The sequence below is a fragment of the Ammospiza nelsoni genome, chromosome 3 (assembly GCF_027579445.1).
Source record: "Ammospiza nelsoni isolate bAmmNel1 chromosome 3, bAmmNel1.pri, whole genome shotgun sequence".
Lineage (NCBI taxonomy): Eukaryota > Metazoa > Chordata > Aves > Passeriformes > Passerellidae > Ammospiza > Ammospiza nelsoni.
In genome coordinates this window covers 97423896-97439146 of record NC_080635.1, presented here as the reverse complement: position 1 = coordinate 97439146, position 15251 = coordinate 97423896, and the positions used below count along the sequence as shown (strand labels likewise).

At 37.1% G+C, this 15251-nt stretch overlaps 1 protein-coding gene across 1 annotated transcript in view; it reads left to right on the top strand.

The window, feature by feature from the left end:
- COL19A1 (collagen type XIX alpha 1 chain) overlaps positions 1 to 15251 on the top strand; it is a 179437-nt gene that overhangs the window by 83780 nt on the left and 80406 nt on the right. The window contains exons 12-14 of the mRNA XM_059468666.1: positions 1499 to 1552; positions 8690 to 8743; positions 9431 to 9466. Of these exons, the coding sequence (XP_059324649.1) occupies positions 1499 to 1552; positions 8690 to 8743; positions 9431 to 9466 (144 nt within the window). The remainder of the gene's footprint in view (positions 1 to 1498; positions 1553 to 8689; positions 8744 to 9430; positions 9467 to 15251) is intronic.

The window sequence follows — 15251 nt, the reverse complement described above, 5'->3', positions numbered from 1 at the left end:
CCAGTGTCTTAATCCATAGAACAAAGAGGACTCTATAGTTTAAACATACTAAAATAATAAGTGTTAAATTCCTATAACTGTTTGGTGTCATTTGAACTTTGCAGTAAATGCACAGATTTATGTGGTGGAGGTTTTTTTTGACCAGTAAGAAAGGGAATACTTGAGGGAAAACCTCATGTATATATATGATTCAAACTATCATGTAGCATTAAGTTTCTTATCAACAAGATGTATTAAAATGGAAAAAATGAATCAGCAAAGCCATCTTGGGAGTGGGATTATTAAATTCACAGTTTGCTGCTGCTAATTTGTTAGGAGGCTTCAGTTGTTCAACAAAGCTCATACACTCATTTTGCAAAACTGATTATTAGATGAAAAGCCCTCTGTCATTGCCATGGGAGAAATAGCTCTGAATCAGGGCTGTGTCACAAATGCAGTTAGCTGAACGATCTCAGCTCAATGCCATTTACCTAACAGAGTTAGGAAGACGATGCTGATATAATGAATAGGTTCTGCTCAGACAAATGTAGTCCCCTGGAGATAATGGAAATTTGGTGAAGAGCTCTTTGTTTTCTTTGGTTTATGTGAAGAGTTTAGACTCTAATTAAGTCAGTCCTTGCACTTCCATCAGAATTATGTTACTTTATGGTTACTTATTTTGATTTGACAAGCTTCATTTTAGGGTCAGAGATTCAATTGTAGAGCTCTTCAAGCTTGTTGCTTCTGGGAGGTATTTTCTCTTAAATTATCCTTCTTTAGCAGGTGTATTTTATTCACTTTGATAAAATATGTCTTAACTAGGATAGTATGGCTGTTAGAGTTAATATGGAACTGAATTCTTTCATGTATTCTAAAAAGATTATTGTGTTTTATAGTCAGTGTTTCATGAGCAAACTCAGGAACCAGCTATAGTCAATACTGAAGGAACCTTCCCACCATTTTTTTTCTTTTGATTAATCATGTTGTTCATATTCATACTTGTAAGAAAATTTTCAGAACAAAAGTTTTTTCCATTTTTCATATGCAAATAGTGAACCATATACCAGATGGGTCAAAGACAAATAATAATATTGAGGACCTTGTAAATAAACACTTACTTTAAGCATCTGATAAGAAAACTGCATCTCAGAATGAAAAAAATAATGCAATATTAAGATTATGATTTTCAAAAACTAAACTGTTTCCTTGTGTAAATTTTTGTTTCACCACCATCTTTTTGAAAAACAACAAGAAACAACAAGACACTGTGGGGAGTCTTTATGGATGTTCAATGACACGATGAAGTACAGAGAACTGTACCTATCAGAGTGCTAGACATTTTTTTGGGACATTTCTTTGGAAAGAATTTCTTTTGGAATGTGAGGAATAGATTTGCTTGTGCATCCAGAAATATACATGTAGAACAGACCAGAATGGTAAAATATTTTTGCTGTTAAAAGTATTGTGGGTTATTATGTGCCATGAGTATATATAATAAAATAAATATTAATTCTTTTAGGGTGAAAAAGGAGATAAAGGAGAACCAGGACCAGAAGGCCTTCCTGGAGCAGAGGTAAATGGAACAATAGTGAAACAGTCAAGTCACAAACTTCTGGATGGGTGGGTAAGAAATGCAATTCAGACTTTATGTAGGTAGAGTGATGGATTTAGAAATTGGGTATTCCTGTTGATGAAGTTTGCTTTATACCCTCTTCCTGTCCTTCTCCCTCTTGGCCTTGATGGGGGTTACCCTGGCTTTAGGTTTTAATGCTGGATGATATTGGCTCTACAGGTGCAAAGCATTTCTGTTGAAGGCAGAGAGCATCTCCCAGATGGGGAATGACTGACATTAGAAGTAGAATCCAGATACAGGAGTTGGAAAAAACATTCAGTAATACTTTTTAAAGCAGCTTTTCCAAAGGAATATAAGGGTCAGCATTTAACACAAAAATACTATGGCAGTCTAGATGGAGGTACTGAAAATGCAGTAACATGGGCTATGAAATTATGACACTCTTTACATCACCTGACTTTCCATGCACACTGTAACCATAAAATATTTTTCCTGTTTTAGGTAATTATAATTTAATCCTGGGTAAATCAGGCTATTTTTAAGTGGATGTCCTTCATGTGACAACATGCACTGTGTACTAAGCTGAAACTACATTTAGGTATTTGTAGAGGTATTCTCTTGTAGCCTGTCTGTCTGTAAAGGTGAACCATATCCTTCTCTCATACATACATATATGCTGACAGCATGGAAAAAACACATCTGTGTTTCTTTCCATAGCTCTAGTGACATTTCTGTGTTGTTCTTACATGATCTTCTTTACTACATGAGATCTTGTTCCATCAACCTTTTAGGAAGAGTAAGGTATACCAAGGATCTAATTAACTCTTGGGCATATTTAACATAGTGGCACTATGAAAGTGAAAAATACTGAACATTCATATTTTTGAATATTTACTGAACTGTTGCAATGTGTCAGTAAATGGTAGATTATTATTATGGAAACTGTCATTAAAACATTAAAACTGAAGTAAAACTGCATATGGCAGTATAACATTGTATTGTTTGAAACCACACATAATTCTCTTTTAGTAATGCTTACATAAGATGCTTTGAATTCAGTTATCACTCTACATAGAGATATCAGTCTTTAAATTTACAGGTCTATGTATCATTGACTCTTACTTTCTAAGTGTCTCTCTAACTTGCTCTGCAAGCAGAAATGTAGCATCTGATATTTCTGCAATAATCAAGTAAATCTACTTACATTGGTATAATTTGCAGTGCTGTATAAAAGCAGCCTGAAAACACTTAAAGCTAGAGGCACTGCCTTCTGGCAGGTGTTGTCTCTGCCTGGGGGAGTGAGGGTTTCCATCCTCTAAAGAACTTGAAGATAATGACTGAACATTTTTTTCTTGAACAAATGGTAGAAACATATTTGAATGTATTTTAATCAAAATCAGAAAAGTAGGTGTCACAGAAAACTTTTGCTTGCTGTTGCTAAGTTGTGTTTTCTTAGCTGTACAGAAAGTTCTTGCTAGAAAGAAGTAGCATGACAGAGGGGAAGCCAGACCTGGTTTGGAGTCTAGGCTGTAGTGATGAAATACCTAGAAAGTTTTAATTTCCTCTTCTCTCACTCATGCTAACTGGCTCAGTTAATCTCATTGAGAACCAGGTTTTGAGGCGGGAACTGTGAATATATCTGAATGTTCTGCACATCTCCCAGTTTATCTCTCCAGTAATCTGAGCCAAGTTCTACAATGCTGTGTCCCAGCCTGGGACATTATTCAAAATCCATCTGACAACATGAATACTTGCTATAAATACTACGACTGTGGTTGCCATTGTTTTTAGTTTCCTAAGGAGTAGCTATAAATAACTTAATATATTACTAATAGAGTTCCTGTAGTACATGTCCATGTCTCTAAGCAGGTATTGAATAGTATCTCTTTCATCCTTGAGACTCTTTTAGCCACTTGACATTAAACTCAGGTGACACATTGCTGCCACTAAAATCCTGTGATTTTTTTAAGATGTTGTTTCCCTTCAACATTCTTGTGGATATTTTGTTTTACAGTTGGGTGTGTGACTTGTCTGCTTTTATAACTGAGGAGTTATGAGTTGTCTGGTCGAGTTGACAAGGTGGTTATCAGTGAAAGGTTGGACTTGATGATCTTGGAAGTCTTTTCAAACCTTAATGATTCTGTGATTTGGTAATAATGCTGTCCACTGTAACAGGTGGACAGCACCTATAGAGACACTATCTGGAAAAATATTTTAAAAACACACATAGCCTGTGTGGAATGAGGATAAATTTGCAATATAGATATCCATGAAGCTATCTGTGGAATATGTTCTCTGTTATATCCATATGTCTGCCTGTTGATCTGAAGTGAAAAGAAGATCTTTATCACAGAAACTTTTAGACTTTTTTTGAGTCATGTTGTTTCCTTGATCACTGGTGCAGGTAGGAATGAATGCCATGGGATACTGCCAATTACTATTTTCTGACATAAATTAAATCCTTCAGCAAAAGTAAGTCAAAACAGCAAGTTTTATCATATCTGTCAGCATGTGTCATGCATAGCTGGTAGAGGAATAGTGTCTTTCTTGTAAGTGGGGAAAAAAAAGTTAAATCTAAAATTAAAATCTAGTATATATATTAAAGCAAGTGTTTAACTGATTATTTTTATGTCTCTTGCTGGGGGAGGTAATACCATAAGTGACTTCTCTAAAACTTTCCTACATAAAATTTAATTCTTTACATACCTGATGTCAAAAGATGAAGCTCTTAAGTTCAATAAGCAATAAAAGAATCCCAGGTTTTCCATGGAAAGATGGAAAACATAATAGACCTTTTTAATTTTTATGCTTGTGGGAAAAGGTAATCAGAAGTATGATAATTTTTAAAGGGATCCTGCATCTTGTAATAGCAATAGTTGTTTACCTTCACACCCTCAGGACCTGTCTGTTTAATCTTGAACTCTCTTAGTATTAGCATTGCAAGGAAATACCTGAATAGGAAGAGAATTATCCTATTGTTTAAAAATGCGAAGTTGGTTATGATTTTTGTTTATATCTAGAGTCTGAGAATTCTGCTAGGAACAAAAGTATTAGAAGATAGTAGATTTAATTTAGGGTCCAGTGAATTCTAGTAATATATAACTTTGAAGTTTTGGAATTCCATTAATGAGAAAAGAGCACTGTCAGTATTTTAAATACCTGAGACATAAACTGAAAAAAAGTATATTGTTTGGAGCTATGAAAACACTTTGCTAAATTAGGAAAGTTATCCCAGCATATCCAGGTTGGCATTGTGCACCTGACTTTGAAGATGTTGTTAACTTAGATTTTAAGGCTGGTCTGTGCATGAAATGTATTTCTGCTCTTAGAGTATTCCCAAGCTCTGTTACTCAGTAGAGATAACTGATCTGATCTGTAATAATGGGGTTCACATTGTTGTTAAATTGTTGGGTTGTGTACTCTATTTCCAGTACATTAGATAATATGTATTGTTCTAGGAGATTTCCCCCTGATGTGACATTGAACCATTCTAATGAAGGCCACGGGATTGCAAATAACAAATTATGTTTTCCCCAAAAGGTATCTTTTAGAGTTGAAAACCTGTTCTCCTGAATATATGATTGCAGTCTGACTGCATTTTCCATTGCCACATGTGTGCAGCACAGTTTATGCTGTACAAATAGGTGCAATTCCAATAGGCAACATTTGGCTCCTGCAAGGAGCCGCTGGAGTCCTCTGGTTGGGGTTCAGCTGATCTTTGCAATTTTTCATTGAGAAAAGTACCTGGTGTCAGCTGGTGATACATTTTACCTGTTTTATCAGTTTTTCATTCATTCCACCAGAAGAAGTACCATTGTCATCCTCTCCAAACAAAAACACTGCCTCTAATTTAATCTTTCCCTTATTGACCCCAACTCACACCCTTACAGATATTTGTGATATACTTGTCCCAGTAATTTCTCTGTTGGTTGGAAATTGCATTACATTTATCAGTCTTATTTTATATACGTATTTAGAACATTTCTCATTTTTGCTATTTCCAGTATTGTTATCTTTTTAGCTTGAATTGGCCTTGTATATACATATTCTAATGCTTGCTTTACATTTTGGTTTCCTCCTTCATAAAGGAGCCATAATGTAAATTTATCATGATCTGTAAAAAGACCAAGCTGTAGTCCTTTCAGAGGATAAAATGCTTCAGCTGAAGACTGTTCATGAACTCATAAATGTATATTCTTATATCGGTCCCAAAAAGCTAGAATTAGACTGGGATAGAATTCAATACCCAATTAATTAACTCTCTGTTATAGGAGGAATTTTTAATCTGTTCCTAAATGTCTGGCAAATCTGGTAACCCCCTTAGATCACTAGAAATTTGTTTGTTTTTAAAACTGACCTTGTTCTCCTAAAATATTGCAGAAAATGAGCTTTTCTAACTTAAGGGGTCAATAGACCCCTTAGATCAATAGAAATTTGTTTCTTTTTAAAACTGATCTTGTTCTCCTAAAACATTGCAGAAAATGAGCTTTTCTAACTTAAGGCTTGATGTAAAATCATCCAAATTGTATCTGTTTAGATAACCACATTCATTTTACTGAAGCATCCTGTTCTGGCCTCTGCCAGAGACAGGATACCCTACTGTACTGTGTTAAAGGGGGTGCAGATTTGACTTAGCACAGGAATCCTTTCTTCTTATGGCATTTCAGGGACAGTGAGCCAGCAGCTGAACCTCTCAGCAGCTTCAAAAGGGTGACTGAAGGGAAGAATAGGCATTCCCAGATGTGTTTTTTTGCAAGCATTCACTGTGTCTGGAACTTACTAAGTCTATAATATTTTTACATGCATATATAATGTCTAGGCAAACCAGAAATACTTATAATGGGCCTATAACACTGGGTCCTTTAAAATCCTCCTTCAAACACTGTAAGGTTTTCTGTAAAACATGTAGTTTCCCCTTGTCCTTTTTATTTGAGGTCAATTGTATTTGTTTGAGGTCATCATCTCTGCAGTAGCTGCCAGACTGCACACCTCACTAAGGTGCCCTTGCAGATACACTGCCAAAAGCTTTAAACACAGCAATTAGAAAAAAATAAGGTTCGTAGTTTGAAAGTGCATGGCTCAGGCTCAGCATCTTTCATCTGCAGTTGCATTTTCTATTCAGTAGAGACACACAGATATATGTCACCATCTGTGAGTTGCAGATTTTTTTTAGCCTTATCTTTTATCTTCTGTAAACATAGAGCCTAAGAGCTAATTCCTAAACTCATAACTATTGTTCCATGGCAGATTTGCTAGTATTGATTTTGAACCAAATCCATACAGTTTGCATACCTGAAAAATCCCTTAAATGGCTTTAAATATATGGATTGGTTGTGTTTTATGCATTCTTTCAGAAGGAGGTTGAAAGTAAAATGTAGCAAATGGAGACAATATTAAAGCTATGTCATAAATATGCAGATTGTAAAAAGAAAGCAATTTTTTGGCTTGGCTTTTGAATCCATCTGCCTATTACATTTTTTAAGTTCAAACAGCAAAACTACTTCTGATTTAACTATTACATATTTGGCAAGCTTAATAAAGAACAAATCAAAGCTAAATCAGGGGTATTTACAACAACCACAAATTTAATCCAAAGTGGGTACTTAAATGCTCATATAGTTCTAAATGATGTTCCTTCCAGATGGTGAATTAATGTAATTTTAGCAGGAAGTGAAGTTGCACAAATACGCAGTATTTAGAACACTCATTGATTTCATGTTTCTGTACCCACCAAGGCACAGATGTTAGTTACCATTTTCGTGCCAGTTGTCTCTATCTTCCTAATAATTGCAAACTGAGGAAGAGAGTTTGCAAGGACAAAAAGGGAGCTGGGAAGAACTTTAGTTTGTAAACCCTAATTCAGATGTAAATGACTTTTTTCTACCCGTGACCTATTTAACCTCCAGAATAATAAATATGGTGGTCTATTTGTGGAGCATCTTATTATAATTTGGTCTTGTATTCTCCATTGTTGCCATTTCATTTCTAAGTAAAATCTTTGAACTTGTAGAGGTGTCTCTGACTTTCAATATACACAGTCTCTCATGCCACTAAAGCAGCGGTCAGAGAGAAGACACAAGACAAATCTCTTAGCTTAAATAAAAATGAATTCCTGATAGCGTGGTACAGCATGATAATTAAGTTCATTCATTGCTGTAGAATGGCTTGAATTTGCTGGGCCTATTTTGAAATCCCTCATTTTCCCATTTGTTCTGCAGCAAGGAGAAGACAATAAAGATTGTGTGCTGGGTACTAAAGATATTTTGTGGGGATTTTTTGGGTGCTTCTGGTGAGAACTTCTTAGTCGAAGAGTTGTATAGGAGATATTGTAGAGGGTAGATTCAGACTAGGCGTAAGTAGGAAACAGTTTACAGTGAAAATGGTGAACACTGGAAAAGGTTTCTCAGAGAGGCTGTAGATCCCTGGAAACATTAATGAGTGGGTTGGATAGGACTCTGAGCAGCCTGATCCAGTTGCCAATGTCCCTGTTTGAGGAGTCCGTCCCAACCCAAACCACTCTGATCCTGGGAGTGTGAAATGGCTGTGTATGCAAGGTGTAAGGCTGGGCAGTACTAATTGCTTGTCTCTTGAAGGCAGAACTGAAGAAGGAGGTATGAAGGAAATCAATTATTTCTCCAATTGCCTTTGTGAACACTGGTGAAAATGAGTGTTGGAAGATGTGCAGCAGCTCTGAGCTGTACTTTCCTGGAGCTCATCAGTTTAGCACTGCTACTTAAAACATAAAATCTGCAGGTCTCTGTCCACCTCTGCCTCTTTCCCAATTTTAGCAGAGTTCAAGTGAATGTACTAGCACCTTCTCTGATATTCTATTTTATAATTTTTGGCCATGCAAGACTGCAGAACAACTTTGCATTTCCTCTCACTACTTACCAAAATGGGGCACAATAAAGTAGAATGGCTCTGTATGTTTAATTATGTATTGAAGACACATGTGGTCTCTGATAGATATGTGTCTGTTGACAAAATAATGAAAATAAAGAATTTTGAGATAGCATTAATAATGTGATAGAATTCTAAGGCCTATTTGTTTAGTGTATATTACTTCACAGTGCTACAGGATTTCATCCCAGAATTTTTCACAGATAACAACAAATATGCATTTCTCGTTTTGCCCAGGGACTGAAAGGCGACCCTGGTAGTCCTGGTGTGGCTGGTCCCAAAGGAGAAAAGGTACATTTTTAAATCTATTAAGTTGTATGTTTATGTAAGTGTGCATGATATTCTTCAGTTTTGCTCATGTTGCCGTTACTATGTGTGGCAAACACCCAGTGCTGCCATTTGTGCAACTTAAGGGTTAAAGAATATGAGTACAGGCTAACTGTACATGCAAAAGATGAGTACCCTTTATCACAATGAATTTTAAAAGAAGGTCTGACCAAGAGCCTAAATTTGGTGTTCTGAATTGCTCTCTGGCTGCACTAATTTGCTCCCATGAACTAAACCTGATGGTCTCAGATGTGATTTGTACCTCAGTGACCTAATTCTGTGAATATTCACACAGTCAGATTTCTTTACATATGTGAGCTGTCACACTGGCTTCAGTAGCCACCTTGTACATGTAAGCTGCAGCTTGTAACTTGACATATGGAAATGTGTTTTGAAGGATTGCTTTTTTTAAGCTGTGATTCATTTATGCAGAGGCCTGGCACATTTTTCTCTTTAACCTGTGGTGAACTGTGTATATGTCTGCCATTACTGGAGAAGAATATCTCTTTGCTCACATATTTTCATAATCAACATGTTTAATGATTGTACTGAAATAATTTCTGCAGTGCTGCATATTCTCTAAGAGGTCTAGAGATTAAATATGTATAACTAAAGAGATTGTTGATTTACTTCCTCTGCTGTTTTAACCAGGGAGATGCAGGACCTCCAGGACCAGCTGCCTTGAGTGTGAGTACATGTAAAGTACAGCCAAAAGAAAATCCCTAAGAAATGCTGCATGTTTTTCACTCATTTGCAATGTGAATACTCCCCTTAATAAGTCTAAAAGTCCCTTTCATCAGAGTGCCTCTGCATTTTCTGTACGACTTGTGTAGGTAATTCTGTAAATATAAATAAAAATAAGCAGGTTTAAAACATCTTCTTTCCTCCCAAATGCTAACAAGGATATTATCTTGTTTATTCCATGTATAAATAGTATAGACTTGTTCTTGTGAAGGCGTTCCCTTGTTATTTTAAGGAAAGTTATTTTTCAGTAGAAGGTTGCAAAAATGATCAATGCTTTTAGGGTATTGTATTCTGGCTAGACACTGCTGTATGGATGGTGGAAAATGTTCTTTATTTCCTTGCAATCCAGGCCTCAAGCATGTACAAAGCCTGAAGAAAAGTGTCCCCAAAACTCTGCAGGGTGTGTCTTGTTTACTTCATAAAAGTAATAAATTCTGTCTGAATTCTATGAATTCTAGTGGTTTTGCTCATGAGCTGAAATGAAAAGCCCTTCCCTTCTGAACAGTCTATTTGGGCAAAACCAATTCCAAATGGTGCAAAAGAGTATGGCAAAAATGTAAAAAGGAAAAAGATGAGAAAAGGTTCCAAATTCCCAGGCTGTAGTTTCACAACATGAGTAGCTCTTCTCCCAGACTCAGTGTTATGAGCCACATCTATACTGTTCATATTACCCATGTAATCCTAAATAAACTTCAAAAGAACTGTCATTTATAGTGTAAATAGTTTATACATGGTCTTTTCCCTCTCTTAATTTCCAACACTGTAGCAGCAGGATCTCCATTAGAGCTTACAAACATGGAAGGATATAACAGAGAACCATATGACAAAAATAAATTCTACTCTTTAGGTGTCAAAATTAAGTTGCTGTGTTTTAGACTTCTTGTTTTTTGGATTATGAATTATAATATCCCGTATCTCTATTTCCTGGGAAGAAGTTAGTGTTTTGTCCCAAGATCAGTGGCTCTTTGCTGCAGTTCATATCTTACTGGAGGCAAACAGGTCCATTTATGTATTTTAGTTCTTGAATATACAAACTGTGTGTTGGAAGAGTTCATATATTATTAAAATATTATTGGTAACCTGAAATTTTTCTGTAGTAGATGCATTGGAGTTTGTCTTGCTTTAGATAGATTCTTGCAGGCCTTGAAGGGATCATAAGAACGGGAATCAGACACATCTGAAGATAAGACAGGGAAAAAACCTGAGGATATCTGTTTTGTGTGTGCTCTAACACCACAGAAGAGTCTTTTTGAGGTTTTTTATGTAAATGATTGAAAAATTAGTACATCTGTTCTGATAGAAGTACCTGGATATGTTAAATCTCTTTTTTTTTGTGTGTGTTCATTGTCTTAAATTGCAGTTGTGGTCACTTAGCTTTCCTAAGAATCATACTCAGAGGTCAGTAGTATGATACCAAGAATCAGAGAATATGCTGAGTTAGAAAGGACACACAAGTTGGAAGGGATCATCAAGTCCAACTCCCTGCCCTGCACAGACCCATCCCCAAGAGTCACACCACACGCCCAAGAGCATTATCCAAATGCTTCTGGAAATTCATCAGGCTGGTGCTGTCACCATGTCCTTGTGGAGCCTGTTCCAGTGCCCAACCACCCTCTGGGTGAAGAACCTTTTCCTGATACCCAAACTCAACTTCCCTTGACACAGTTTCATTCCCTTGGTCCTGTCACTGTCACCACAGAGCAGAGATCAGTGCCTGCCCTTTCTTGTCCCCTCCCAAGGAAGCTGTCACTGCAGTGAGGTCTCCCCTCAGTCTCCTCCAGGCTGAACAGACCCAGTGCCCTCAGCTGCTCTTCCGTGGGAGGCCCTTCTTTCTCACTGTGGCCCCCATTTGGACACTTTCTAGGAACTTTATATCTTTCTTATATTGTGGTGTCCAAAACTGCCCACAATATACAAGGTGAGGCTGTTCCAGTGCAGAGCAGAGCAGGACAATCTCCTCCCTTGCCCAGCTGGCCATGCTGTGCCCAATGCCCCCCAGAACAGTTTTATCCCTCCTGGCTGCCGGGGGACACTGCTTTCAGGTGACTGGACTTGCTCCTTCTGTACCTGAAGTGATCCAATTTCATAAAATGGATGTCAAAGAATTGCCTTTCTTTGATTACAAAATGCTTTGCAAATGCTTCAGTTCATTGATTCCACCACAGCAAGGTGTCTTTGTGTTGGTACATTTACTGATGGTCGCCTTTACACTTCTAAAAAGAAAAGATTTAAATTTTAGGAAAGCAGACATAGTCTTCAGAGGGATGTTACTAAGTGATGTAGACAAGAGTGAGTGTGAATGGGTTTAGCAGTTTGAAGACAGATTACAGCAGAGTGGGAATGCACAGCCCAGCAGGAAGGCTTTCTCTCTTGGCCACTGTAAATCGTTGTGTGTTTCTCTTGGCAAGAGCTAAAAGAATATTAATTACATGAGTGATTGTGGCTAAGGGAAAATTCAGTTTTCAGAGTGGTTTTATTTGTGTGGCTTCTGTGTGGCTGTGATTCTTTTGATATATAATCATGAAAGGAAGATGTCATATCTCACTGTGAATAAATAGTAAGTCAGATAATATCACCGTTCATATGTCACTTAATGAGAACTTACTGTGTCAGAACCATTCATGCTGTTATAGCCAAAATATGATGTAAGTGTTTCAATTATGAGTCCTGTTAAAGTTTTAAAATGTTCCATTCATTTGGGATGAAAGCATAATGTCATAAATTTATCCCCTGCTTCCAGTAATTTGTATTTTTTTCTAATGTGAAAATTACTTATTTTTATCTGAAAGATAAATTAATTATGCTGGGGGGCAGGGAGAGAAGAGAAGTGAAAATGATGACACACTGTTAGAACTAAGTCCTAAGTATGACTCTTGGGCAGGGAGGAAGGGAACATTAAAAGGGACCAGCTTTTGCTCAAACTAGACAACTGGGCCTGGGTCATCGACCTTCTGCCCCAGTGCCACTGCACACAGAGACAGGTGGTAAATGATGGCATCATGCAGAGCTCTACTGCCCTGTGCAGCCTTTCCATTCCTGTGTATTTCCATAGAAATCGTACATCAGTGGAGCAAGCTGTATGAGGTCTATCATATATTCTTATTTCAGTATAAAGTAGACCATCAGTAGTCTTGTTCAGGGTCAGAATGTTCTTCCCATACACAGACCTGTTCCATGCTTCTATCCTTAGCACAGGGAGTGTGAAAGTAACAAAAAACTGCAGCAGCTGGTTGGTCCAGGGAGAGTTGCCTGTAGGTAATCTATACAAGTATGTAACAGCATGCAGTAGAAATTCTTGGGTTTGTTGGGTTTTTTTTCTGTCTGTGCTACTGGCACCTGCAAAAGTCTAAAAGATGTCAGTGACTCTGTGTCTAAAAGTGTTTGTGCGACCCTGATGAGTAGGAAGTCCCACATAGCTCAGAAGCATGAGCAACATAGGAACATGAGAAAATAGAGAAGAGAATGAAGGAATTGGTACCTTGAGGGCAAAAATATATTTTACGTGTTCAACTGACAGATATAGACATTATAGTATGGAATGAGGGAAACTTCAAGGCAGTATGTATGGCAGAATTCAGCTGCCAACAGCTGTAGCAACCTATTAGATAGATGAGCATATGCCAAACTGCAAAATAGGCAAAACAATACCACTGCTTTTTAAGATGCAAAAATTATTTTATGAGTTTGAAATTGAAATTTCATAGCTCAGAAAGTGCATCTGAAAAATAAAGTAGAGCTCTGGATCTTCCTGTTTGATGTGAGTTAACAGAAATTTCACACTTTAATCCCAACAACATTAACGTTTAACAAAACTTCTCACTTGTAGCAATAGGACAGAATTCAGAAAGAGATGGGATTAGAATTCCATGTGTTTCTGCGCATTTATTTAAAGTCGATACATAATCTTAATACAATTTCATCAATCATGCATGAAGAATTAGAGAAAAGAAAGAGCATTGTGATGCAAAATATGCTAATCTGTAAGAAGAAATATGTGCTAAATTTTATAGGATTTCCATAGAACCCTGTTGAAATCAGCAATTTCAGTAGTTCTAAGTACATTTGTTTGACTGGGGCATTATTCATACAAATACATTTTTTGTAAATTTGACATATATATGTGAATATTTGAGCCCTTTTATTAAGGGCGTAAAGTTTTCCTGTGTTTCTATGAGTCAGTTAACACTCCCCAAGTCCAGATATATGTATGTATTTTTTTCCTCATTTATGGTGGTATTTTTATGGGAGCAGTCCAAAATCATGATTGATTCTCAGCCTTTTTTATGCTGTGTCTAATTTCTCTGGTATGCTCTGAATTGCTCTGTGAGTAGTAGATGTCTCTTTCCTTTAGTACTTTTCAGGTGTCTAGTGAATAAATGCTGCGATTAAATTTTGAACTTTTCTCCTCTATTATGTCAACTTTATGAAGCAATATGGGGGATGTTTAAAGCTTAAGTTCCCTGATAAATTGCACTGTAGCTGGTGAACCTTCAGTGAGTAGAAAGGAGGGATTGTACTGCTCTGTAGTGTGGTTTTGCCTAGATGTGGGAGTCAGAGGCAGAAGCTGGGGGCTGTGCTCTGCAGGGTCACAGCTGGCTCCGCAGCTTGCCCGCTCTGGTATCCCAGCTTAAGCCTGTGCGTGCCGTGTCACAAGAGTGACAGGTGAGGGAAGGTGGCACAGCCATCCCTTGTAAAATATACGAGAACTATTCCCCTCGACACTCGATACGCTGCCTTTAGTTCCTGGGGAAAATGAGCGTCCGTCCGTACGTTCCTGCGAACCTATCCCTTTCAGGAGTTATAAAATAGTCACCCAGATGGCACCAAGTGTTTACTCAGAAGCCAAGGCTTAAGTCGGTCACAGACAGAAGTCCTCAGGACTTGCTTACTAAACAGATATTTGGAATGTTGGCTCCTGGCTCTGGTTAAAGCGATCCCAAGGAAGCTGGTGCACAAGTGCCGTGTGGAGGCGGCTGTGGGAGGAAGCTGCAGATTCAGGTCTGGGCAAGCTCCACTGTAACTTTTGGCTCTCCCCTTTCTAAACAAACATCAGCTACAGATTGCACAGCTTTCTCCTCAGTTATTCATGTGAAGTTAAAGAAATGGATATGTGCTCTCCAGTAGTAAGCAGTCAAATAATATTACCTTCACTTTCTTTCCATGTAATGATGTGAAGGAAAGTAATCCTATTTAACTAAAGAAAGTATAGATTGCAAATTACATTTTCAGTCTAAATCTCTTCTTTTCATACATTTACTTTAAGAAAAATCTGAAGTTTATCTGTCTGAGCTTTTTAAATGAGGTGTATTAATTTCCTGAAAATACTAAACTGTTTAGTTGTTTTTCATTAAATACAGTGCTCATTTAACTTCCACAGTATAACTTAGAAATATCCTCTTCTTCAAAAAGCACTTTTTCATTATGGGAGCAGGTGCTATTAAGATTACCCATTTGCTGAAATAGAAGATTATTTATTAGTTACAGTGAGGTTTTGATCTTCTTTATGCAGTAATACTGATAGTGAAGGCACAAGTGATGATTGAAGCCTTAACCTTACAGTAAATTTGTTTTTCAAAAATTCTTACTCTGATAGATTGGCATGAATGTGATTTCTATGTCCTTCATTAGAATAATGATTTGAAAATTGTCCCATATGCGGTAGACATCAAGGTAATGAATAATTTTGATTTACTCTTCAGGATTTTAGTTATACTTTTTTTTGCTTAGC